The 25,917-nt window shown below is 39.7% G+C and overlaps 1 protein-coding gene across 1 annotated transcript; it reads left to right on the top strand.

The window, feature by feature from the left end:
* Positions 1–249: 249 nt before the first annotated feature.
* On the top strand, positions 250–25,434 carry SLC39A6 (solute carrier family 39 member 6). Its single transcript, XM_082640057.1, has 10 exons — positions 250–471; positions 2,126–2,857; positions 4,304–4,487; positions 5,332–5,501; positions 6,261–6,479; positions 17,312–17,417; positions 20,037–20,414; positions 21,510–21,590; positions 23,215–23,405; positions 24,178–25,434. The coding sequence occupies exons 2-10, from the start codon at positions 2,135–2,137 to the stop codon at positions 24,328–24,330; spliced, it is 2,205 nt and encodes a 734-aa protein (XP_082496183.1). The 5' UTR covers positions 250–471; positions 2,126–2,134; the 3' UTR covers positions 24,331–25,434.
* Positions 25,435–25,917: the final 483 nt, after the last annotated feature.

The raw sequence follows: 25,917 nt of genomic DNA, 5'->3' as shown, positions 1-25,917 counted from the left end.
AGAGAGGCGACGGCGCAGAGGGGCTCGAGGAAAGAGCCCCCGACTGATCTCGGTGCTCAGAGCGCACCCGGACCGCGTCTCCGCCCCCTCCCGCCCTTGCGAGCCCCGCGGAGCCGGCAAACCGGCGGCCGCGCGGATCCGCCTGCCGGGGACGGGGTGGAGCCGCACTGCGCATGCCCCGCAGTCATGGCCGGCGGGGGCGGTGGTTCCCGGCGGCGCGCTGCGAGCGGCGGTAATTAGTAATTGTTCTCCTGCTCCCGGGAGGCTACGGCGCGTTGGGTGCTGCTTCCCAGTGTCTGCGCGGCGGTACCCCGACCGAGGGGCAGCCGGGCCGATGAGATCGTCGCTTCTCCGTGCCGTGTAGAGGTTTTTAGGGAGAGAAGCACGGGCCGGTTCCGAGCCCTCCGGACCGCCGGCGGGAACTGAAGCGGCGCGCGGGACCGGGCCGTGGGACGGCGAGGCCGCGGAGAGGTGAGTCCCGCAGGTCCGGGAGAGGTGGGCGGAGAGGGGTACACCGCGGGCCGGCGAGGCCAGACTTCCCTTTGGGCTTCCCATCCCACACATGGGCTTCGGGGTACAACGCGGTAAGGAAACGGTTTGTCCTGTTCATCTCATTTTCGAAAAAGGTACTGTCGTGTTTAAAAATAGCCCTTAGAAACAGTTTTGTGCCCTCTTTTCCGTTTTCTCCACTCACCCGTTTCTCCAGGCCCTTTCGTTCTGATTTCTTTTCTCCAACACCCGCGGACTTGCGGGGACGGAGATCGCCGGCAGGTCCGGGACCGCCCTAATCATCCTCCGTGGAGAAAGGCACGGAGCTGCCCTTGAGCCATTCGTCTGTGTTGTCCCCACGCATCTCGCTCCTCTCTTCTCTTCTGCGAATGATTTCTTAATGGTTCTCTTCTGCCTATTAAAACTTCAGGCCCCAAGGATTGTTCTTTCAGGAGTCTAGCCCCGTGGTAGTGCGTACTTCCATTTTCCACAGTATGATAAGCAGCATTTGTGCAACACTGCCGACAGTGTTTGGAGCACTTCCACATCCATCCATCCATGTGGTTTTCTCAGTCACCCTATAAAATGGGTATCACCAGTGGGTCCAAGGAAGAACAGCTGAAAGTGGTAGAGCTAGGTTGCCTCTCTCGCCTTTGCTGTCTCACTCCAGAGTCCGACATCTGCGTCTTTCACTGGAGGCAGATGAATTTAGTCATGATCACTACCCATCATTGGTGCTGGACATCTGCTGGCTGGGTGCTGAGATATTAGTCTATCCGCTTATCTGGACTATACCTTCCTCTCCTTAACTGAATTCAGTGCTCATCTGGATTCCTAACTCCTCTTTGGAGCATAGGCCTTTGGTTCCAAACACTATTGTATGGATGAGTAATAGTCTGACAAAATTTTCACTGGTTTATAGCAATATAAGAGCAACATAGTTTTTTTATGAAGTTTAATTTACTTAAAAACTGCAGTCATTCAAAAGAATGTGGTCCCTTTATATGTACTGACATGGAAAGATGTCATTTGTTGAGGGGGACAAAAAAGAGATCCCGTTTGTGTGGTTAAGGCACACATCTGCCTGAGTATGCATGAGGGAGTCACAAGAAACTGGCAGAATTGGGTGCCCTTGAAGAGTGGGATTTCAGGAGAGAAGCCTCAAAGTGATTTGCATATAGTTTAAGAAAAAAAATTTAAATGCGACTTACTCTGAGATTGCCATTTCTGCTTTTTTCGATGTTGAAAGATTGTTCTAGGAAATGACGGTGGTGGTGGTGGAGGTAGTTAGTTGGGTTTTCTTTTGTTTTAAATCGTTGTTCAAAGCAATAAGAAGTTGCCAGCGTGGCTGTGGCCACCTGGACCCCTCCAGTCTCTGAATTACTGTTGCATTACAGTGCTAACTACAGAGTCTTAGCGCTCAGCTGCTCTCCAGTGGCTTCCCGTGCTTTAGCAATGCAGGGGTGGAACCTAGGACCCCAGTCCTTTTTTTCTTTTGTTTTACCACACTGATCACACTAGATGATACTCTGTAAAACTTGGTAATTTGATTAGACATCAGTTTTCAGCATAGGATTTCTTAATTCAAATTGTTTTGGAAGTGAAGGCAAGGATTTTTTTTTTCTGTTTTCTTTAGGAAGGTGCAATGGCGAGGAATTTATCAGTGATCTTGATCCTGACCTTCGTTCTGTCAGTCACACATCCCCTTCATGAAGTAGGACCAGCCACTGCTTTCCCTCAGACCACTGAGAAAATTATTCCGAATTGGGAATCTGGCATTAATGTTGACTTGGCAGTTACCACACGGCAGCATCATCTGCAGCAGCTTTTCCATCGCTATGGAGAAAATAATTCCTTGACAATTGAAGGGTTCAGAAAATTGCTTCAGAATATAGGCATAGATAAGATTAAGAGAATCCATATACACCATGACCATGAGCATCACTCTGACCATGAGCATCACTCTCACCATAATCGTGCTGCTTCCAGTAAAAATCGAAAAGCTCTTTGCCCAGACCATGACTCTGATAGTTCAAGTAAAGAGCCTAGAAACAGCCAGGGAAAAGGACCTCATCGATCAGAACATGCCAATGGTAGAAGGAATGTTTTAATCAAGGATGGCGCTGGTGCTAGTGAAGTGACCTCAACTGTATATAATGCTGTCTCTGAAGGAACTCACTTTCTAGAGACCATAGAAACTCCAAAACATGGAAAACTTCTCCCCAAAGGTGTGAGCAGTTCCACTCTACCCAGTGTCACAGAAAAGAGCTGGGCGACCTGGCTGGCTAGTAGGAAAACAAATGAATCTGTGAGTGAGCCCAGAAAAGGCTTTATGTATTCCAGAAGCACAAATGAAAATACTCAGGAGGTAAGATGAGTGCTGTTCATTATTTTAATCAATACGCCTGCTTGTCTGTCCTGTCATTGCCATTCTATCTCAGTTGTAAGGAGTTTAAAATAAAAATAAAATGGTGAGTTCATTGAAAGGGGAATTTCTACTCTCTCAGCAAGGCACTTAGCTCAAAGTGTCCCTACTATGTTGTAAACATCCCTGATACAAAACTTGGGGGGGTAGTTCTTTGGTAAGAATAGTGCTGCCTGCTGAAACCACTTTCTAATATAGAATTTAAAGTAAGTGTAGAAACAAGATGTCAAAATTATTTTTGGAGAAAATCTTTAAAGGAGAATCCTATTAATTAAAACACAGAAACCGAAGGTCGAAAGAGCAGGAGTTAAAATCCCTGTTTCAGGAAAAGTGTGGTTGGAAGGGCTGAAGAGTGCGGGAAGAGCAGCTTCGCCTCCTTGGCAGAGGGATCGCAATGACCTGTGGAGTGACTGCCAAAGCAGCGATATGCTGGACACGTGAGACGTCTGGGCAGTGACCTTCTGAGTTCGTGTGTTTTTTTCCTAGACTAGACTTCCAGACTGTACACAATGTGCTTTGGCTGAGAGATGTCAACAACACGGAGTTAGTTGGTATACATTAATAGGCAAAACTTAAGTACTTCATTCAGACCATCACATGATTTACTAATTCTGGGATAATCCTACTAATGGTCATTCCCACAGCGACACTAGTGATAAAGTTTGTTCTGAGTAGTATTGGCCAAGATGAGAAACAGGTGCTACCACCAGTTTTTTTGGTGAGAAGAGAGAGCTTACATTTCCCAGAGGAGATTCTCTTCAAACTAAACTTGTCATCTAATTAAATTTTTGAAACAGCAACCTGCCGGTACAGGTTTATTTTATTAACCAGCCTTGTCCTCCGCAAGAGTAATTGACATAATTTAACCTTCTCTCGTTGTGGAGCATTACTTTGCCAAGTTTGCAGACAGAACTGAGCTAAGTTTTGCAATTACAGTTGTTGCTGGAAGAGTGACATGTCTTGGGCTTGTTTAGACCAGGTAGGGTAGTGTTAGTACTAAAGCAACATATTTCTCAATCTCTAGTGAACCTGTCTCGAAATTAAAGCTCATTTCCTTAATAGGTTTATACAATGAGTTAACAGGCTTGTGAATGTCCATTTATCCTCAAGTTTTTTCCACATGAGGCTCTCTCCCAAGGTGACTAGTGATGTGACTGCTTCTCCCAAGAAGAAATAGGTGGAAGAGATGGGAAATCACCCCTGTGATGTAATATCTCCAGGTAGCTTGAGGCAAGTTCCAAAGTACTTAAAACTAAAGTTGATTTTGATTTAACTTAAATAAAGAAGTAGGTACCTTCAGTAGGAAAAGGGTGTTGTGTCATCAAACAGCCTTTTTGGATTTTCTCATGGGAGTACCTTTTGGTGATTTCACTGTTTCCTTTTCTTCAGTGTTTCAATGCGTCAAAGCTGCTTACATCTCATGGCATGGGCATCCAGGTTCCACTGAATGCCACCGAGTTCAACTATCTCTGCCCAGCCATCATCAATCAGATTGATACTAGATCATGTCTGATTCATACAACGAATGAAAAGAAAGCTGAAATCCCTCCAAAGACATATTCTTTACAAATAGGTAAAATTTCCTTTTTCGTGTAAAAATCATTTCCAATAGATACATTTATGTTGTACTTTTCCTTATATTTACATCAACCTGTTCATTTTTCAGCATAATTCCAAATATATCATCTTACTCTTCTCTGCCTTGAATGTGAAGAAAGCAAGTGTGTTAGCCTTACCCTTAAAACAAACAAAACAAACAAAAATGAGAAAATAAAATTTAGATCATAACTTGTCTGAGGTCCTCCCACAGGATGTGTCAGGGTCATTCAAAATTTGGGATCTTTATATGTTGTCATACTGTTTGGAGGATGGTCAGAGTTAATCTCTGCTCTTTAGGAGCCTAATTCTCATACATTCTTATTAATAGATGAAATCGGGATACGCTCTGCTATAGTGTAAGTTGCATTGCTCAGAAACTATAATGAAGGATTAATTGCTTTGTTCACTGAGGAAATTATTGAATTCCCAGTTTCCTTTTCTTACTCCTTTCTTCCCTCCTTCTTTCCTTCCTTCCTTTCCTAACTTTTTCCTCTTCTCTCTCATAATTTAGCTGTTATGAGAGTCTGAAAGCTCAGTTCCCAAGTGAGCTAGAGTTCATCCTTGGTAACCGTGTCTTCCCCTCCCTTCACCCCTAGCTGAAGAATTTTCCACTGGGTTTATGCCCTTTACCTGGAGGGTTCAGTCACATAGTTCATTTGATCGAATTTCTTGGTTATTGCTCTGTTACCACAGTCCTATTCCACTGAGTTTATATTTCTTTAGCTCCCCTGCTTTTAAGTTGTCTTAAGCCACTCCACAGTCTCTCTTTTAAAGGTTATCAATTATATGCTTTTTCCTTTCTCTGTTTTGTTTGACAGCCTGGGTTGGTGGCTTTATAGCCATTTCTGTCATCAGTTTCCTGTCTTTGCTGGGTGTTATCTTAGTGCCTCTCATGAATCGGGTGTTTTTCAAGTTTCTTCTGAGTTTCCTTGTGGCATTGGCTGTTGGGACACTGAGTGGTGATGCTTTTTTACACCTGCTTCCACATGTAAGTACAGTAATTTATCCCATTAGTGTATTTTCCTATTCAACATTAAATATATGTGTGTGTGTCTATATATATATATGTATATATATATATATACATATGTGTGTGTGTACTTTTGGTTTGTGCTTTGTATTGATATGTATAAAAGGCTGGAAATTTGGTTTCTAGGAGCACGTGGGTGGGGCGTACCCTGTGACCCTCCCCCCCTCCCCGTCTCACTTCTGTTAGTGTGTGCCACACCTGGTTCCCTCACACGCAGTGGCAGAAGTTCCTATTGCACTCAGCTGCAGGCCACTGGGGCAGTGCACCTGGATCTCGGGTACCTGCCAGGGCCCATTACCCAGACTGGGCTTCTTGTAAGCACACTGACGACTGTGGTAGGGGCTTTTCAGCTGGGAGTATAAGCAGTAGACACTATATGCCTATTAAGTTTTGCAGTTCCCTCTTATTTGTGGCCATGGGAAAACATTGGAAATACCCACTACCTGTATGCTGTGAGGGTCACTGGGGAATGTGTCTGTCTTTACATTGAACAGATCCACTCTACAAAGTGCCATCGTACATTACATACCTTAAGCTGTAGATCTCTGCTGCTTGTTGGTCATTTTATTTTTAATATCCTAAAGTTGCCCTCATTCCGAAGTATCACATTAATTGCCTAATTCTGAATAATTTCAAATTTGATGTTAATTATCTTAGCCAATTTTTCTGACGTGTGAAACTACTGAATTTATAAAATCCATATTATTTTGCCTTTAGTCTCATGCAAGTCATCACCATAGTCACAGCCATGAAGAACCAGCAACGGAAATGAAGAGAGGTCCGCTCTTCAGCCATCTCTCTTCTCAAAACATAGAAGAAAGTGCCTATTTTGATTCCACGTGGAAAGGTCTGACAGCTCTGGGAGGCTTGTATTTAATGTTTCTTGTTGAACATGTCCTCACATTGATCAAGCAATTTAAAGATAAGAAGAAAAAGGTAAAAGTATTCTGAATACTTACTATGCATTGGATATTTATTTAGAGCAGTACTTGAACTAAACTGGGCTTGTGCAGGGTGTATGATCTTCATTTGTGAGGGGGTTCAGTACCTTTTTGTTCCCAGAAGCATTCATGGAGAGCAGTTCTGTATCTTTATAACCTTGAAGTTCTCTATCTTCAGTACTCCCTTCAAAGTCACAAGACCCTAAGAAAGTCAAGGGTAAATATCTATACAAACCACCAAACAAGGCACACACAGGGCCTTGAAGATGAGAAGCATCGTGATTATGGCATTGATGGTGGTGATGGTTTCACGGGTATATACTTATCCCGAAACTCGAGTTGTATACATTAAATATGTACAGCTTTTTATATGTCAATTATACCTCAATAAAGTGGCTTAAGAAAAAAGTATCATGGATTAACTTTTAAATTACTCATGCAGTAGCTGAATATTATGTTTTGTTTGAAAGACTATGTGACTTTCACATACTTGCCCTTTGCAGATTGCCACCAGAAGAGAGTGTGAAGCTGAACAGTAGGCTATTTCTGGTAAAAATATCTTTGGAGTTGCCTATGGTTATCTGCCTCTTCCTATCTGATGTGACTGGGCAAATGAGTCAAAAGATTGTCCTCATGGGTACTCTTAAAAATGACATGTACACATCTTGGATGTTTGTGTACTCATGTACTGGTCATTTGATGTTGACCAAACTTTTCTTTGAGTTGGAGTTCTGTATGATTTTTTTTCTCTACAGCCATGCTGCTTCATCTAAATTTCCAATTTTGGTTTTCTCTAAAATTGAGCAAGAGGTTACATACTTGTAAAGCTATTTTAAGTGTAGAATCTAGATCTTTGGAAATATAAAAAATTTTATACAGTGATTGCCTTATGTAATTTTTTTAAATTTTATTTATTTATTCTTGTACAGCACGTTCTCATTAGTTATCTATTGTATACATATTAGTGCATATATGTCAATCCCAATCTCCCAATTCATCCCACCACCACCCCCGCACCCCCTCTTTCCCCCCTTGCTGTCCATATGTTTGTTCTCTACATCTGTGTCTCTATTTCTGCCTTGTTAACTGGTTCATCTATACCATTTTTCTAGATTCCACATATATGCATTAATATATGAAATTTGTTTTTCTCTTTCTGACTTTCTTCACTCTGTATGACAGTCTCTAGGTCCATCCACACCTCTACAAATGACCCAGTTTCGTTCCTTTTCATGGCTGAGTAATATTCCATTGTATATATGTACCACATCTTCTTTATCCATTCGTCTGTCAATGGGCATTTAGGTTGCTTCCATGACCTGGCTATTGTGAAGTGCTGCAGTGAACATTGGGGTGCATGTGTCTTTTTGAATTATGGTTTTCTCTGGGTATATGCCCAGGAGTAGCATTGCTGGGTCATACGGTAATTCTATTTTTAGTGCCTTATGTAATTTAATAGCCTTGTTTTTTTTTTAACAACTTGCCTTTGAATCTTTCAGAAGCCTTCAACTTAAGTTTTCATGGAAGTAACTATTCTCACCATCATTTCATAGTTTGAATAATATGTAATTAAATTGTGCAATTGCAATAACAGGTATAGCTGGCATGAAGAGGCTTGAAAACCAACATAGTTGATTCTTGCTGAGCATAGAGCTCACGTTGGGAATCAAGTGCATGTATGAAGAGAAGAGTGGCCTCCTCCATCCTGTGAATATTTGCCCTTATGGATTCTACATTCACTAAAATTTCAAATTGCAAATTTTGAACCTTTACTGAACCTCAATTTACAGGGAAGAAGTGAAATAACAATAGCTTACTCGTTCTTAATCCAGGAAGTCATCTTCTATGTTCCTGTTGTCCCTGTTGCTTCACTTGGATGGGTTTGAGACTATATCCATACTTCTTTGCATTCTCTGGGATTATTCTCACCTTAAAAAAAAAAAAAAGATCATTTTTAGGGTTTTTGGGGGGGAGGGGTTGTTTGTGTTTATTTGTGTTACTGTGTTTCTATTTCAAATGCCATAATTTATTTAGCATTCTAATTTCAATTTAATTTTCAAGATTTACCTAAAGATTGCTTTATATTCATATGGGACTCTAAGAGGTAGGCTCTCTGTTTTCTAATACAGAACAGTATTTTTTAGACTCTTAAATTTTTTTTTTTAATAAACTTATTTATTTATCTATTTAATTTTTGGCTGCGTTGGGTCTTCGTTTCTGTGCGAGGGCTTTCTCTCGTTGTGGCAAGCAGGGGCCACTCTTCATCGCGGTGCGCGGGCCTCTCACTGTCGCGGCCTCTCGTTGTGGAGCACAGGCTCCAGACGCGCAGGCTCAGGAGCTGTGGCTCACGGGCTTAGTTGCTCTGCGGCATGTGGGATCTTCCCAGACCAGGGCTCAAACCCGTGTCCCCTGCATTAGCAGGCAGATTCTCAACCACTGCGCCACCAGGGAAGCCCCTAGACTCTTAAATTAATAATCATTTGTGAATTGTGAAATAAATCTTGTGTCACGACCAATGTTTTTAAATGCAACCGTGATATTACAGTGTATTCCATATATTACTCTGTGTTTATTACATACATTACTGTGAACTGTAGTCAAAGAAGTTTGATAATCTTTGTTCTAAAATAGTTTCTACTAGAATGTAAGATCTTAAGAGCCAGGACCTCTCTGTCTTCTTGACTGCTGTATCTCCAGTGCCTAGAATAGTATCTGGCACATAATAGATCATTGGTAAATATTTGTTACATGTATAAGAAACATTAAAAGGCAAGTAAGCACAATTTCTAGACAAAGACTTCCCACAGGAGTTTTGCAAACATTACATGTTCTCTTCCTTTTTATTGTTTTTTAATTTTTATTTATTATTATTTTTTAATTTTTTAATTTTATTTAATTTATTTTTTTATACAGCAGGTTCTTATTAGTCATCAGTTTTATACACATCAGTGTATACATCTCAATCCCAATCACCCAATTCAGCACACCACCATCCCCACGCCCCTGTGGCTTTCCCCCCTTGGTGTCCATATGTTTGTTCTCTACATCTGTGTCTCAACTACTGCCCTGCAAACCGGTTCATCTGTACCGTTTTTCTAGGGTCCACATACATGCGTTAACATACGATATTTGTTTTTCTCTTTCTGACTTACTTCACTCTGTATGACAGTCTCTAGATCCATCCATGTCTCAACAAATGACTAAATTTCGTTCCTTTTTATGGCTGAGTAATATTCCATTATATATGTACCACAACTTCTTTATCCATTCGCCTGTCGATGGGCATTTATGTTGCTTCCATGACCTGGCTATTGTAAATAGTGCTACAGTGAACATTAGGGTGCATGTGTCTTTTTGAATTATGGTTTTCTCTGGGTATATGCCCAGTAGTGGGATTGCTGGATCATACGGTAATTCTACTTTTAGTTTTTTAAGGAACCTGCATACTGTTCTCCATAGTGGCTGTATCAATTTACATTCCCACCAGCAGTGCAAGAGGGTTCCCTTTTCTCCACACCCTCTCCAGCATTTGTTGTTTGTAGATTTTCTGAGGATGCCCATTCTAACTGGTGTGAGGTGATACCTCATTGTAGTTTTGATTTGCATTTCTCTAATAATTAGTGATGTTGATCAGCTTTTCATGTGCTTCCTGGCCATGTGTATGTCTTCTTTGGAGAAATGTCTATTTACGTCTTCTGCTCAGGTTTGGATTGGGTTGTTTGTTTCTTTAATATTGAGCTGCATGAGCTGTTTATATATTTTGGAGATTAATCCTTTGTCCATTGCTTTGTTTGCAAATATTTTCTCCCATTCTGAGGGTTGTCTTTTGGTCTTGTTTATGGTTTCCTTTGCTGTACAAAAGCTTTTAAGTTTCATTAGGTCCCATTCGTTTATTTTTGTTCTTATTTCCATTACTCTAGGAGGTGGATCAAAAAAGATCTTGCTGTGATTTATGTCAAAGAGTGTTCCTCCTATGTTTTCCTCTAAGAGTTTTATAGTGTCCCGTCTTACATTTAGGTCTCGAGTCCATTTTGAGTTTATTTTTGTGTATGGTGTTAGAGAGTGTTCTAATTTCATTCTTTTACATGTAGCTGTCCAGTTTTCCCAGCATCACTTATTGAAGAGACTGCCTTTTCTCCATTGTATATCCTTGCCTCCTTTGTCATAGATTAGTTGAGCATAGGTGCGTGGGTTTATCTCTGGGCTTTCTGTCTTGTTCCATTGATCTGTGTTTCTGTTTTTATGCCAGTACCATATTGTCTTGATTACTGTAGCTCTGTAGTATAGTCTGAAGTTAGGAGGTCTGATTCCTCCAGCTCCGTTTTTTTCCCTCAAGACTGCTTTGGCTATTTGGGGTCTTTTGTGTATCCATACAAATTTTAAGATTATTGTAGTTCAGTAAAAAATGCCATTGGTAATTTGATAGGGATTGCATTGAATCTGTAGATTGCTTTGGGTAGTAGAGTCATTTTCACAATATTGATTCTTCCAATCCAAGAACATGGTATATCTCTCCATCTGTTGGTATCATCTTTAATTTCCTTCATCAGTGTCTTATACTTTTCTGCATACAGGTCTTTTGTCTCCCTAGGTAGGTTTATTCCTAGGTATTTTATTCTTTTTGTTACAGTGGTAAATGGGAGTGTTTCCTTAATTTCTCTTTCAGATTTTTCATCATTAGTGTATAGGAATGCAAGAGATTTCTGTGCATTAATTTTGTATCCTGCAACTTTACCAAATTCATTGATTAGCTCCAGTAGTTTTCTGGTGGCATCTTTAGGATTCTCTATGTATAGTATCATGTCATCTGCAAACAGTGACAGTTTTACTTCTTCTTTTCCAATTTGGATTCCTTATATTTCTTTTTCTTCTCTGATTGCCATGGCTATTACTTCCAAAACTATGTTGAATAATAGTGGTGAGAGTGGACATCCTTGTCTTCTTCCTGATCTTAGAGGAAATGCTTTCAGTTTTTCACCATTGAGAATGATGTTTGTCATATATAGCCTTTATTATGTTGAGGTAGGTTCCCCCATGCCCACTTTCTGGAGAGTTTTTATCATAAATGGGTGTTGAATTTTTTCAAAAGCTTTTTCTGCATCTGTTGAGATGGTCATACGGTTTTTATTCTTCATTTTGTTAATATGGTATATCACATTGATTGATTTGAGTATACTGACGAATCCTTGCATCCCTGGGATAAATCCCACTTGATCATGGTGTATGGTCCTTTTAATGTGTTGTTGGATTCTGTTTGCTTGTATTTTGTTGAGGATTTTTGCATCTATATTCATCAGTGATATTGGTCTGTAATTTTCTTTTTTTGTAGTATGTTTGTCTGGTTTTGGTATCAAGGTGATGGTGGCCTCAAGAATGAGTTTGGGAGTGTTCCTTCCTCCGCAATTTTTTGGAAGAGTTTGAGAAGGGTGGGTGTTAGCTCTTCTCTAAATGTTTGATAGAATTCACCTGTGAAGCCATCTGGTCCTGGACTTTTGTTTGTTGGAAGATTTTTAATCACAGTTTCAATTTCATTACTTGTGATTGGTCTGTTCATATTTTCTATTTCTTCCTGGTTCAGTCTTGGAAGGTTAAACCTTTGTAGGAATTTGTCCGTTTCTTCCAGGTTCTCCATTTTATTGGCATAGAGTTGCTTATAGTAGTCTCTTAGGATGCTTTGTATTTCTGCGGTGTCTGTTATAACTTCTCCTTTTTCATTTCTAATTTTATTGGTTTGAGTCCTCTCCCTCTTTTTCTTCATGAGTCTGGCTAATGATTTATCAATTTTGTTTATTTCTCAAAGAACCAGCTTTTAGTTTTATTGATCTTTGCTGTTGTTTTCTTCGTTTCTATTTCATTTATTTCTTCTCTGATCTTTATGAATTCTTTCCTTCTGCTGACTTTGGGTTTTGTTTGTTCTTCTTTGTTCTTTCTTCTTTTTAGTTCCTTTAGGTGTAAGTTTAGATTGTTTATTTGAGATTTTTCTTGTTTCTTGAGGTAGGCTTGTTTAGCTATAAACTTCCCTCTTAGAACTGCTTTTGTTGCATCCCATAGGTTTTGGGTCATCGTGTTTTCATTGTCATTTGTCTCTAGGTATTTCTTGATTTCCTCTTTGATTTCTTCAGTAATCTCTTGGTTATTTAGTAATGTATTGTTTAGCCTCCATGTGTTTGTATTTTTTATGTTTTTTTCCCTGTAATTCATTTCTAATCTCATAGTGTTGTGGTCAGAAAAGATGCTTGATCTGATTTCAGTCTTCTTAAGTTTACTGAAGCTTGATTTGTGACCCAAGATGTGATCTATCCTGGAGAATGTTCCGTGTGCACTTGAGAAGAAAGTGTAATCTGCTGTTTTTGGATGGAATGTCCTATAAATGTCAATTAAATCTATCTGGTCTGTTGTGTCATTTAAAGTTTCTGTTTCCTTACTTATTTTCATTTTGGATGATCTGTCCATTGGTGTAAGTGAGATGTTAAAGTCCCCCACTATTATTGTGTTACTGTCGATTTCCTCTTTTATAGCTGTTAGAAGTTGCCTTATGTATTGAGGTGCTTCTACGTTGGGTGCATATGTATTTATAATTGCTATATCTTCTTCTTGGATTGATCCCTTGATCATTATGTAGTGTCCTTCCTTGTCTCTTGTGACATTCTTTATTTTAAAGTCTATTTTATCTGATATGAGTATTGCTACTCCAGCTTTCTTTTGATTTCCATTTGAATGGAATATCTTTTTCTGTCCCCTCACTTTCAGTCTGTATGTGTCCCTAGGTCTGAAGTGGGTCTCTTGTAGACAGCATATATATGGGTCTTGTTTTTGTATCCATTCAGCAAGCCTGTGTCTTTTGGTTGGAGCGTTTAATCCATTCACATTTAAGGTAATTATAGATATGTATGTTCCTATGACCATTTCCTTAATTGTTTGGGGTTTGTTTTTGTAGGTCCTTTTCTTCTTTTGTGTTTCCCACTTGGAGAAGTTCCTTTAGCATTTGTCGTAGAGCTGGTTTGGTGGTGTTGAATTCTCTTAGCTTTTGTTTGTCTGTAAAGCTTTTGATTTCTCCATCGAATCTGAATGAGATCCTTGCCGGGGTAGAGTAATCTTGGTTGTAGGTTCTTCCCTCTCATCACTTTAAGTATATCATGCCACTCCCTTCTGGCTTGTAGACTTTCTGCTGAGAAATCAGCTGTTAACCTTATGAGAGTTCCCTTGTATGCTATTTGTCGTTTCTCCCTTGCTGCTTTCAATAATTTTTCTTTGTCTTTCATTTTTGCAAATTTGATTACTATGTGTCTCGGCATGTTTCCCCTTGAGTCCCTGTGTGGGACTCACTGCACTTCCTGGACTTGGGTGGCTATTTCCTTTCCTATGTTAGGGAAGTTTTCGACTATAATCTCTTCAAATATTTTCTCAGGTCCTTTCTCTCTCTCTTCTCCTTCTGGGACCCCTATAATGCGAATGTTGTTGCATTTAATGTTGTCCCAGAGGTCTCTTAGGCTGTCTTCATTTCTTTTCACTCTTTTTTCTTTATTCTGTCCCACAGCAGTGAATTCCACCATTCTGTCTTCCAGGTCACTTATCCATTCCTCTGCCTCAGTTATTCTGCTGTTGATTCCTTCTAGTGTAGTTTTCATTTCAGATATTGTATTGTTCATCTCTGTTTGTTTGTTCTTTAATTCTTCTAGGTCTTTGTTAAACATTTCTTGCATCTTCTCAGTCTTTGCCTCCATTCTTTTTCCGAGGTCCTGGATCATCTTCACTATCATTATTGTGAATTCTTTTTCTGGAAGGTTGCCTATCTCCACTTCATTTAGTTGGTTTTCTGTGGTTTTATCTTGTTCCTTCATCTGGTACATAGCCCTTTGCCTTTTCATCTTGTCTGTCTTTCTGTGAATGTGTTTTTCATTCCACAGGCTGCAGGATTGTAGTTCTTCTTACTTCTGTTGTCTGCCCTCTGGTGGATGAGGCTATCTAAGAGGCTTGTGGAAGTTTCCTGATGGGAGGGACTGGTGGTGGGTAGAGCTGAGTGTTGCTCAGGGTGGGCAGAGCTCAGTAAAACTTTAATCCGCTTGACTGTTGATGGGTGGGGCTGGGTTCCCTCCCTGTTGGTTGTTTGGCCTGAGGCAACCCAACACTGGAGCCTGCCTGGGCTCAAATTTTGTGGGACTAATAACAGACTCTGGGAGGGCTCACTCCAAGGAGTGCTTCCCAGAACTTCTGCTGCCAGTGTCCTTGTCCCCATGGTGAGCCACAGCCACTGCCCGCCTCTGCAGGAGACCCTCCAACACTAGCAGGTAGGTCTGGTTCAATTTTCCCTGGGGTCACTGCTCCTTCCCCTGGGTCCCGATGCACACACTACTTTGTGTGTGCCCTCCAAGAGTGGAGTCTCTGTTTCCCCCAGTCCTGTCGAAGTCCTGCAATCAAACCCCACTAGCCTTCAAAGTCTGATTCTCTAGGAATTCCTCCTCTCATTGCCGGACCCCTAGGTTGGGAAGCCTGACGTGTGGCTCAGAATCTTCACTTCAGTGGGTGGACCTCTGTGGTATAAGTGTTCTCCAGTCTGTGAGTCACGCACCCAGCAGTTATGGGATTTGATTTTACTGTGATTGCACCCCTCCTGCCGTCTCATTGTGGCTTCTCCTTTGTCTTTGGATGTGGGGTATCTTTTTCAGTGAGTTCCAGTGTCTTCCTGTCGATGATTGTCCAGCAGCTAGTTGTGATTCTGGTGTTCTCACAAGAGGGAGTGAGATTACGTCCTTCTACTGTGCTATCTTGGTTCCTCCCCTCTTCCTTTTTAGAAAATATTTAGTTTCTCTTTTTTCAAGGGCATCCAGATCTTAGTGTTACTTACATAACAGCTTTTAATCTCATTTGGTTCTCTCAAAAAGAAAAAAACTATTCATTATATGGCAAATATTGGGAGCTCTTCAGACCCATAACAGAACATTTTATCTAAGATTTCCCTTAAGACATCCATCCTGCACCCCTGGAAAATTCTATATGTCATAGTTTTAGGTTACCTTCCATATATGTTGATCTGATATCTCTACATTCAGATTAGGGTTAAATCACATACTTGGTGTAGTTAGATGGTTATAATAGTTCCATGTCAAACTTTCTTTCTACTGGATTCTCAGGTTTCTTGCTCATGCTGGAAACCAGAGAATCATCTGTGTCTCCCTCATCCTTATATCCAACCTAGTTTTATTAAATGTATCCAGAAATGAAATTTTTCATTTCTCTCCATCTTCCTTGCTATCATCCTGGTCCATGCCAGACTTACGTGGGTGACAGCAATTGCCTCCTAACTGGCCTGTCTGTTATTTTGTTGTCCTAATGCAGAGGAGAGCAGGCAGAGGGATTTGTTTAAATGTTTGTTATATGCTCTCATATATATATGCTGTCATAGCACTGTGTATTTTTCCTTTGTAAAATATATCAAAAATTTCAATCAAAGAATTGTATAATCATTACCTGTGTAATGTATTACATGATAATGTAATACATAATGTATTACATTATGTATTACATGATACATAATGTATCATGTAATGTATAATCATTACCTGTGCAATGTATCATCCCTGTGGGTGATAAGCTTCCTTGGGAACAAGGACTATGTGTATCTTGTTTTACGACATATTGATATATTGCCACCATTCAGCGCAGGGAACATTACAGGCTCTTAATACTTAGGGAATGAAAGAATTGCTTAAAAAGTCTATGTTCTACAGATAATCATTGGCAAACAAATAAAGCATCAACTAAAGTAATTTAAAATATCATGAATTCACTTATTTTCACAAATATTTAAGTACTTTCTCTCTGTTTGAGGCATTTTGCTAGAGGTAGGTATAAAGATTTGTCTGTGCTTGCCTTTAAAAACTCTTATAACCTAAGAAGGTACAGATATTTTATATACTGTTAGAGCTAGAATGAAATCTCAGGTATGGTGATGATTAAGTCATATTCAAAAGATACTGCAAATAAGAAATCTATTATTTTTGTGACAGTTTTCATTATCTTGAATATTCTATGTAAGTAGTAATAAACAGGCACTGTTGTTCAAACAGTGACCTTTATTCTTGGGCTCTGAGATATAGACAATCTCAAGTATGGTATTCAGTTGGTTAAAAAACCTAGTGATAAATTCAAGGCTAACTAATAGAGATTTGTTTAAAAAGAGAAAAGCTTGTTAATGGTGTTTTACCACACGAAAAGTATTTTAGTTTTATAACAAATACATATCGATATCACAGTATAGTTTTAATTTATAAAAAGTGTGGAAAGTATGGGGTTTCAGTGCCCAGAAGAGGCACTGGAGGAAACTAAGCAATTGGTTAGCAGATCACTAAATTTCTGGAGGACAGTCCTCCAGCTGGTTCTAACTCAATGGCCTGAGGCAGAGCTCAGCTTTAATGTGTGTATGAGTCGCCTGGAGGTCTAGTTAAAATCCCCATTCTAATCCATTAGGTCTGGCGTGTAGCCTGAGACTGTGCATTTATAACAAGCTCCCAGGGGATGCAGTGCTGTTTGCATAAGACCAAATTTAGACTGTGTGACCTAGGGGGACATTCAGAAAGATGAGTGTAATTTTTCTTTCATACTACTGAAGCATTAATTCTTTACCTTTCTGAACAGTTTATGCCTAAAACAAACTACTAGGTGCTATGCAAGTTAAGTACAGGCCCTGCCCTTAGATGGGGTTTATTCCATTAGAAGTCTCTTACTCTGCTGTCTTTTTCGATGAAATCTTTGGTTAACTGTTTACCTAAAGATGTATGCATAAGCAACCTGCCTATTTTAAAGTATTGCTTTTCCTTGCTATTGTAGAATCAGAAAAAACCTGAAAATGATGATGATGTGGAGATTAAGAAGCAGCTGTCCCAGTATGAATCTCAACTGTCAACAAATGAGGAGAAAGTAGACGCAGATGATCGTAAGTCCTTATAAATCTGAGAGCTGGAGGGAATTCAGTGCTCTGTGATTTGCAGGCAACCTGGATTGTCTGGAAGAGGGGGAACCATATTCCACCCCCACCCCCTTTTTTTTTGGCTGCGCCACGTGGCTTATGGGATCATAGTTCCCCGGCTAGGGATCGAACCTAGGCCCCAGCAGTGAAAGCGCGGAGACCTAACCACTGGGCTGCCAGGGAATTCCTCCACCCCCTCCCCCGCTCTTTTTTTTTAAACTCATACTTTCTTTTAATTGCCAGTGAGTTGGTTATTTCTATACATACTTACATCTCTTTTTTCTCTAATTTTTTATTTTGAGGTAAATTCAGACTTAGAGAAAAGTTCCAAGAATAGTACAAAGAATTCCTGTACCCCTTTCTTATATTCCCCATTTATTTTACCTACATTTATCATTCTTTGTCTCTTTCTCTCTGTATACACACATACATTTTTTTTCTAAACCATTTGAGAATAAATTACAAACAATGCTTATTTTACCTCAAAATACTTAAGTTTATGTTTCCTAAGAAAAAGGACATTCATTCCCTTGTAATCACAGTTCAGTGATCAAAATCAGGAAATTAAAGCTGATACAATGCCATTTTCTAGTCTATAGACCTTTTTCGTGTTTTTCCAATTGTCTTAATAATTTCTTTATATTCCCCCAACCCCTAAAAGGAAAATAAATGATCCAGAGTACAATTCAGGATCAAATGTTGCATCTAATTGCCCCTCATTTTGGGTTTGTCTAATGTTTTCACATTAGGTTGATCAGTTTGGGCAGGAATACCACAAAGTGGTATTGCATCCTTTTCAGTGACATGGTGTGCCACCCTACATGATGCTCTCTTTCACACACAGGTGGTGTTAATTTTGATCACTTGGCTAACGTTGTGTCTACCATGTTTCTCCACTGTATAGTTACTGTTTCCTGTAACTTGTTAGCTTGGCATTTCTTGTTGGACAGACTCAGTTAAAATTAAAATTTTAGGGCTTCCCTGGTGGCGCAGTGGTTGAGAGTCCGCCTGCCAATGCAGGGGACACGGGTTCGTGCCCCGGTCCAGGAAGATCCCACATGCCGCGGAGCGGCTGGGCCCATGAGCCATGGCCGCTGAGCCTGCACGTCTGGAGCCTGTGCTCCGCAACGGGAGGGGCCACAACAGTGAGAGGCCCGCGTACCGCAAAAAAAAAAAAAATTAAAATTTTAAACGAAACACCTTACGACGACCTTCGGTGTCCTGCCCTGCCCTCCACTCTCCCCGACGGTTTGCCCTGTCCAGCCTCACTGGCCTCCTTTTCATCCTGTGAGCACACCAGGTCTGTCTCAGGGCCTGGCACTCACTGTTTCTTCAGTTCGGAGTACTCTTCTCCCGGGTCTTCATCTAAATTCCCCCATCATTCCAATCTCAACTCAGACATCTCGTTCTCAGAGGTCTTCCCTGATCACCTGAATACAAAGGTCTCCCAGTCATTCTCCTTCATGTTACCCTGTTCTGTTTTTTCTTCCCATGTGTTCCAATGCCTTAGATTACCTTATTTATACATGTATTTCTTTGTTAAGTGGCTATCTCCCCACAAGAACATAAGCTTCTCGAAGGCAGAGACTTTGTGCTGACGCACTTTGTCCCAGTGTCTGGGCAGGTGCCTGGCCCAGAGCAGATACTCAATATATAGTTGCTGACTAAGGAGGAAGAAGAACGTTATTGTTGCTACCAAGTTATTTGTAAGATTTCCTGTCCACCCTTTGTTTTCCAGCATGTTGCTTTTCTCTAAAGAGCAAGTGAATACTCTCATTCATCTTCCTGCATCTATTCCGTCTTCAACCTTTGTAATGGGCTCCAGTGAAATTTATAATGATGAGAGGAAACAGCTATTCTAGAATTGGGCCACAGTATCGGGAATGCTCCCAAGAAAGTTGATACCAGTGTATAAAAAAGAGAGAACAAAAACTTATTGTTGCAATTTATTTTACACGGATAGATAACAAATGTTTCTTGGTGATGATGGTATTTCAGACTCTTCTGTTTTTCCTTTTTTTTTTTTTGGCCACTTTTTGGCTTTCAGGGATCTTAGTTCCCCTACCAGGTATTGAACCCAGGCCCTTGGCAGTGAAAACACCGAGCTCTAACCACTGGACTGCCAGGGAATTCCCCTCTTCTGTTTTTCCTTGAATTTTGAAAGAGAGGAACTCAGATGACGGAATTATGCATGTATTTTATTTCCAATTTTTCTGGAATATTTTTCTTAAATATTTTAAATATCAAAAATGAAATATTTTTATAAAGTAAGTATGTGCTTCTTTTATAATTGGAAAAAAATCATCTTTAAACACATAAGAAGGCAGAAGAAATTAAGGGAGGATCTGGGGGTAGTTACTGAAGGTTAACATTTAAAATCCATTCTTAGTACGTGAGGTCATTTAAGTACTGATGTTTTTTTTCATCAACAATACTCTAATGTCTAGTTCTGCCAGGTCTGTGTGAGAGAGTTGCCATGTTTTAAGATCTTTTGTTGACTTTGTCAGTGGAGATGTTTGAAATGTGTCCATGCACATTAACAAAGCCATTTGACTTTGTCCCAATGTCCTTTATGTTTATACCTAGGACCTGAAGGATATTTGCGAGCTGACTCACAAGAGCCCTCCCACTTTGATTCTCAACAGCCAGCAATCTTGGAAGAAGAGGAGGTCATGATAGCTCATGCTCATCCACAGGAAGTTTACAATGAATACGTACCCAGAGGGTGCAAGAATAAATGCCATTCGCATTTCCATGATACACTCGGCCAGTCAGATGACCTCGTTCACCACCATCATGACTACCATCATATTCTCCATCACCACCACCACCAAAACCACCACCCACACAGTCACAGTCAGCGCTACTCTCGGGAGGAGCTGAAGGATGCCGGCATTGCCACACTGGCGTGGATGGTGATCATGGGGGACGGCCTGCACAATTTCAGCGATGGCCTAGCAATTGGTATATATCTACGTATCTGCCCCTTGTTGGTTGACTCTGAAAATGTCACATGAAAGTACCAGTCTTATTTTAACAAGGAATAGGTTGGTTTGATAAGGCTATTGACTTCTAAGATTATCAAACCGTTATTTCGTTTTTGGCTGCTTTGACAATGAAGTACTTGATAAATGTTAGTTTAAGTGCTAGAAACTGTGCTTGGCCCTTTATCTAAATTGTAACTACCAAAAGTTGTTTTAATTTGCAGGCTCAGGCTCTAAGGTGTTTGGAGCACGTGTGAGGATTTTTTTTTTTCCCAAATACATTTGAGTTCCCTTATCTGCAATATAAACAGTATTTATTAAAGTAAAATACTTCCATCATCTTTTCTTTTATGCTAAAGGAATCTTCATATATCTGATAAGTTTAATTACTAATCCCTACCCAAAGAAGAATTACAGTTTTTTTGCTATTAAATTGTTGTGCTACAATTGAGAGGTAATAGAAATACTTAAAAATTGTAGTAACTTAGTGCTGGGAGGAACCATGGAAATAAGTACAGATTAGGTAGCCAAGGCCTGGCAAGGTGAACCACTTGCCAAGGAGGCAGTGTTGTTTTGTAGCCCAGCCTGGCTCCCTGGGAGCTTGGTGCTCTTCCTTCTCTGCACTGTGCACAGCATAAGCGACAAAGGAGGATGTGCAAACGCTCAGACATGGTTGTCTAATTATATAGTGAATTCCTCTGAGGCCCGGAAACATACTTGTACTCTTGACTGCTGAGGGTTTTTTCCTAAACCTTTTAAATCAGTTTGTTTCATATTTTTAAGTAAGTGTTCTGTGTGGTAGCAATTTACTTCTCAGGTTTGTATAAGATCATTTAATCACTCTAAGGCATAGTGGAACCTTCCCTTCTCAATTGTATCTGCTTGTGCTCCTTTGGGAAATTTAAATCTAATTGAGTGTAATCTAAGATTACTTATGAAGACGGTACAGAGTGCAGTTGAGAAAGTTCTGTTTATTCACAACCAGAATATTATTTCATTTCTTTTACCTCATTGTGTATGCTGTTAAGATTTTTAAAATACACACCCACAAAATAATGCAGTGATTTTTACACAGGTGCTGCTTTTACTGAAGGTTTATCGAGTGGTTTAAGTACTTCTGTTGCTGTGTTTTGTCATGAGTTGCCTCATGAATTAGGTAAGAGAATCCTACAAATGGTATTTTCCAGATGGGTAAAGTGTCTTAGTGTCCCTGGCTTTTGCTAATGATAGCTTCCAGCAAGCTTCCTCATTTATGCCTTCTCCTAAGTCTACTAACCTAGCCAGCTTTCTTTCTTACTGAGGACAAGTTTGTTTCCAGCCGGAATTCTAACCCTGCGATTACAATTACACAATTGCCTGTGGGGGGTTGCCAGAGAGATACCTGAGTCCCCTCTCTTTTCCTCTTCCCCTACCAGATATCTTCCTATACCAGCATACTGGTGACATCAGTGATCGTTTTCTTCATATGCACAATATGAGTAAGACCACAGGCATCTAAAGAATCATCTTCCATTAACAGACAGAAGTTGACAAAGAGTATTTCACTCACTAGAGCTAAAGAAATGTGAAGTTGATGAATAGTATTTTGAATTCTTTTCCTCTGTCACTGGGACTTAAAACCTTCCCACAGTTGTCCTGGTTCCCAGTTCGTGTCCTTGTTTTTCTTCATATAGATGCATATTCGCACACACCTGTAACGCCATTTTCAATTTTGTTCCTTGGCATGTGTTCTGCCATTTAGAAGGCCTCCCGTCTTCATGCTTCATGCTTGTAATCCTCAACATCTGGTCTGTGTTGTGCATTCTATTTTTATTTTTGTTTATTTATTTATTTATTTATTTTTGGCCACACCACGCGGCTTGTGGGATCTTAGTTCCCCGACCAGGGATCGAACCTGGGCCCCCTGCAGTGGAAACGCAGAGTCCTAACCACTGGACTGCCAGGGAATTCCCTATGTTCCACATTCTAGACCCTTCATGCGCCACGAAGCCTCTCTCAGCTATTCTCATCTTAATTTCTTTTTTTCTCCTTTTATAACCAGAACATTAGACTCTTTAGCTCTTAATTATATATTTCCTTAATCATTTGCTGATCATTTCATTTGTGTTCTCTACTCCCTCTTCCTCCTTGTGGCCAGTTAAAAGCTCCTTGAAGACAGTGCAAGAGCACAAGAGTTGATACTCATTGACATTTGTAGTATTGACATTCATTGACAAAGTGGAAGCCTTAAGAAATACTTTGGATAAAAGATATCTTAGTTTATAAAGCTGTTAGGGTGTTTACACTGATTAGCACTGTTAGCCCTGAGTAATTTTTTTTTTAAGTTAATTAATTGATTTTTCTGGCTGCGTTGGGTCTTCGTTGCTGTGCTCAGGCTTTCTCTAGTTGCAGCGAGCGGGGGCTACTCTTCGTTGTGGTGCGCGGGCTTCTCATTGCAGTCGCTTCTCTTGTTGTAGAGCACGGGCTCTAGGCGTGCGGGCTTCAGTAGTTGCGGCACGCGGGCTCAGTAGTTGTGGCACGTGGGCTCAGTAGTTGCAGCTTGCAGGCTCTGGAGCACAGGCTCAGTAGTTGTGGCACATGGGCTTAGCTGCTCTGCAGCATGAGGGATCTTCCCGGACCAGGGGTCGAACCCGTGTCCCCTGCATTGGCAGGCGGATTCTCAACCACTGCGCCACCAGGGGAGCCCTGGAGAATTTCTTAAATCTGGAAAGTTTTTTGCGTATGTGTCTTAAAAATGATTTTTTAATTACCTTATCTCCTTTTTTTGTTTTCTGTTAAAGGTGACTTTGCTGTTTTACTAAAGGCTGGCATGACTGTTAAGCAGGCTGTTCTTTATAATGCTCTGTCAGCCATGCTGGCGTATCTCGGAATGGCAACAGGAATTTTCATTGGTCATTATGCTGAAAATGTTTCTATGTGGATATTTGCACTTACTGCGGGCTTGTTCATGTATGTTGCTCTGGTTGATATGGTAAGTTTTTAAGAAGTCAGTAGAGAAAATGTTCAATTAAACCATTTTTAAAAGGGTTTAGATTAAATATGGTTGCAGTGAGAAGTGATTCTATGCTCGACAAAGTAGCATATAAACTATAAGTCCTTGATGGTTTTATCTTTTTGGATTGTTGCTCACAAGCACATCTTTGTCCTGCCTAATGTGTATCAGGATACACAAAAGTATTTACCCCCTTCTGATGTGTCTTTTTGAGAGGAGAGTTTCAGTAATTAGGCATTGAACTCTCTATAGACATTTAGGAAACCTAGCACAAGCCACATACTGTTGGCGAACTGTGTATACTTCAGAATGCTGAAAGGTTCCTTATTAATGGACGAAGGAGTCATCTTTTTGTCACCAAAGTCCACCTAACAATCTCAGCCAATGTTATTGCTAAAATTATATTTTATATTATGTAAGGCTTCCATATCTCTGAATTTCAAGCGAGCCACATGTTATATATAGATACAGACAGTAAGCAGGGTAATCAGTGTAGCTCTCCATTTTACAGTGGAGCAAACTAGACCAATATAAATTTTGACTTGCTGAGCAGACCATGAATAATCATTGCTAATTAAACTGTTAGAAAATGCTGTGTGACATTATTAGCTAGAGTCAGTATATATATGTGGTCATGTTTTAGAGAATTGACTCATAATATATCCATCTACATATAAAGCTGCCCTGCAGATTCTTCTAAAAACTAATCTGTGGTTCTGGAAACTTAAAGGTTGCTCTTTTTTTTTTTAAGGTACCTGAGATGCTGCACAATGATGCTAGTGACCATGGATGTAGCCGCTGGGGATACTTCTTTTTACAGAATGCTGGGATACTTTTGGGATTTGGAATTATGTTGCTTATTTCCATATTTGAACATAAAATTGTGTTTCGTATAAATTTCTAATTAGGGTATAAATGCTAGAGTAGCTTAAAGCTATAGTTTGCTGTCTATAGTTTGAATAGGTCATAGGGAGATGAGTTAGTATGCTGTGATACGTAGCATTTACGGTTAGTGGATTTTGTGATTTTTGTATTGAATATTGCCATTTGTTATGCTTATAAGGTCAGTTATGGCGGTAACATAAAGGTACGTTTAATATTTAAGTTATTCTATTTGGGGAATGTAAGCTATATGTGCAATTTACCAATATTACCGGTTTATGGTATAAACAAGAGATTTGGCATGACATGTTCTGTATATTTCAGAAAAAAAATGTCTTTAATGCTTTTTCTAGAACTAATTTAATATAGTAATTCCCATGCTGGATTTTAGGCCTCTGAAGAACTGCTGGTGTTTAGGAGTAAGAATACACATGAAGCCTAAGATACCAATAAAGCTTAAACTGAATTTAAGCTAAGAAATAAGGGAAAAAAGAGAAGAAACTGTATAAATTGAGAAGGCATAGGTTTCATATTAGAAAATCACAAAACTGGTTTAAAAATAGAAGGGAAAAATTTAGATTTAAATGAAAAAGAGCAATATTGAGTACAGAGTACATTGGTAAACATTTTTGTCAGAGTATTAATGTTCCCATAAAATCTCAGCACTTTTTACTAATTTAGTTGTACATTTAACTTTGTATAATAGAGACATCTAAATGTATTTAATAAACTCAAGCAAAATATATCACTTGACCAAGAAATTGGAATTTTAAAATATTTGTGTGGATGTACACCGGATGAGTATGAGCAAGTTTATGTATTGTCAAAAGACTTGGATATCCCAGGTTAACTTATGTGTCACCCAAGTTACATTACTGGATGTTCTGGTTATCTGGTTTACCACATGTCAGCATATTAGAATTTCGATATATGTTAGGACATTAAAACCATACTGGTTATAATTTGACTTCTTGGATTCAGAAAGTACTTTGGTATCTTTCAGTGCTTCAACATCGTTGTTATGAGCAATTGTCATTTTCATATATAGTACTTTAGATGTACTAGGATTGTATGGCATTCTCTAGATGTTGCTTTTCTACAAAATAAATTCCCTGTATCAGCTTAATATCAGATATCTGATTTTTTTTTACCATCTTAACCATTTTTAAGCATACAGCTCAATAATTTTACGTATATTCACATTGTTATGCAATTGATCTCCAAAACTTTTTCACCTTGCAAAACTGAAACTATACCCACTAAACAACTCTTCGTTTCCTTCTCCCCACAACCCCTGGTGACCACCATTCTACTTTCTATTTCTATGAATTTGAGATGTCTGATTTTCTTAAGTATAATCCAGATTATATATACTTATCAACACATTTATATTATTGTATTGGGTGGGCTTATTCAATTTTTAAATTGTTTACCACAAAGGGCACTTCAGAAAATATTGGTCCACAGTTTATTCCAAGCTGTCCCTAACTTAAAAAAAAAAAAAAAAAAAACCCAAAAAACAAACCCCAGAGCCTAAGCTTGAAAAGACTCACTAATGCCCTACATTCTAAAGAGAATCAAGAACAACTGGACAAGACCATACAGCCCA

This window comes from Mesoplodon mirus, assembly GCF_964341445.2.
Source record: "Mesoplodon mirus genome assembly, chromosome: 13".
Taxonomy (NCBI): Eukaryota; Metazoa; Chordata; class Mammalia; order Artiodactyla; family Ziphiidae; genus Mesoplodon; species Mesoplodon mirus.
Note: the sequence above shows the minus strand (reverse complement) of the source record. Positions and strands in the feature narration are given on the sequence as shown.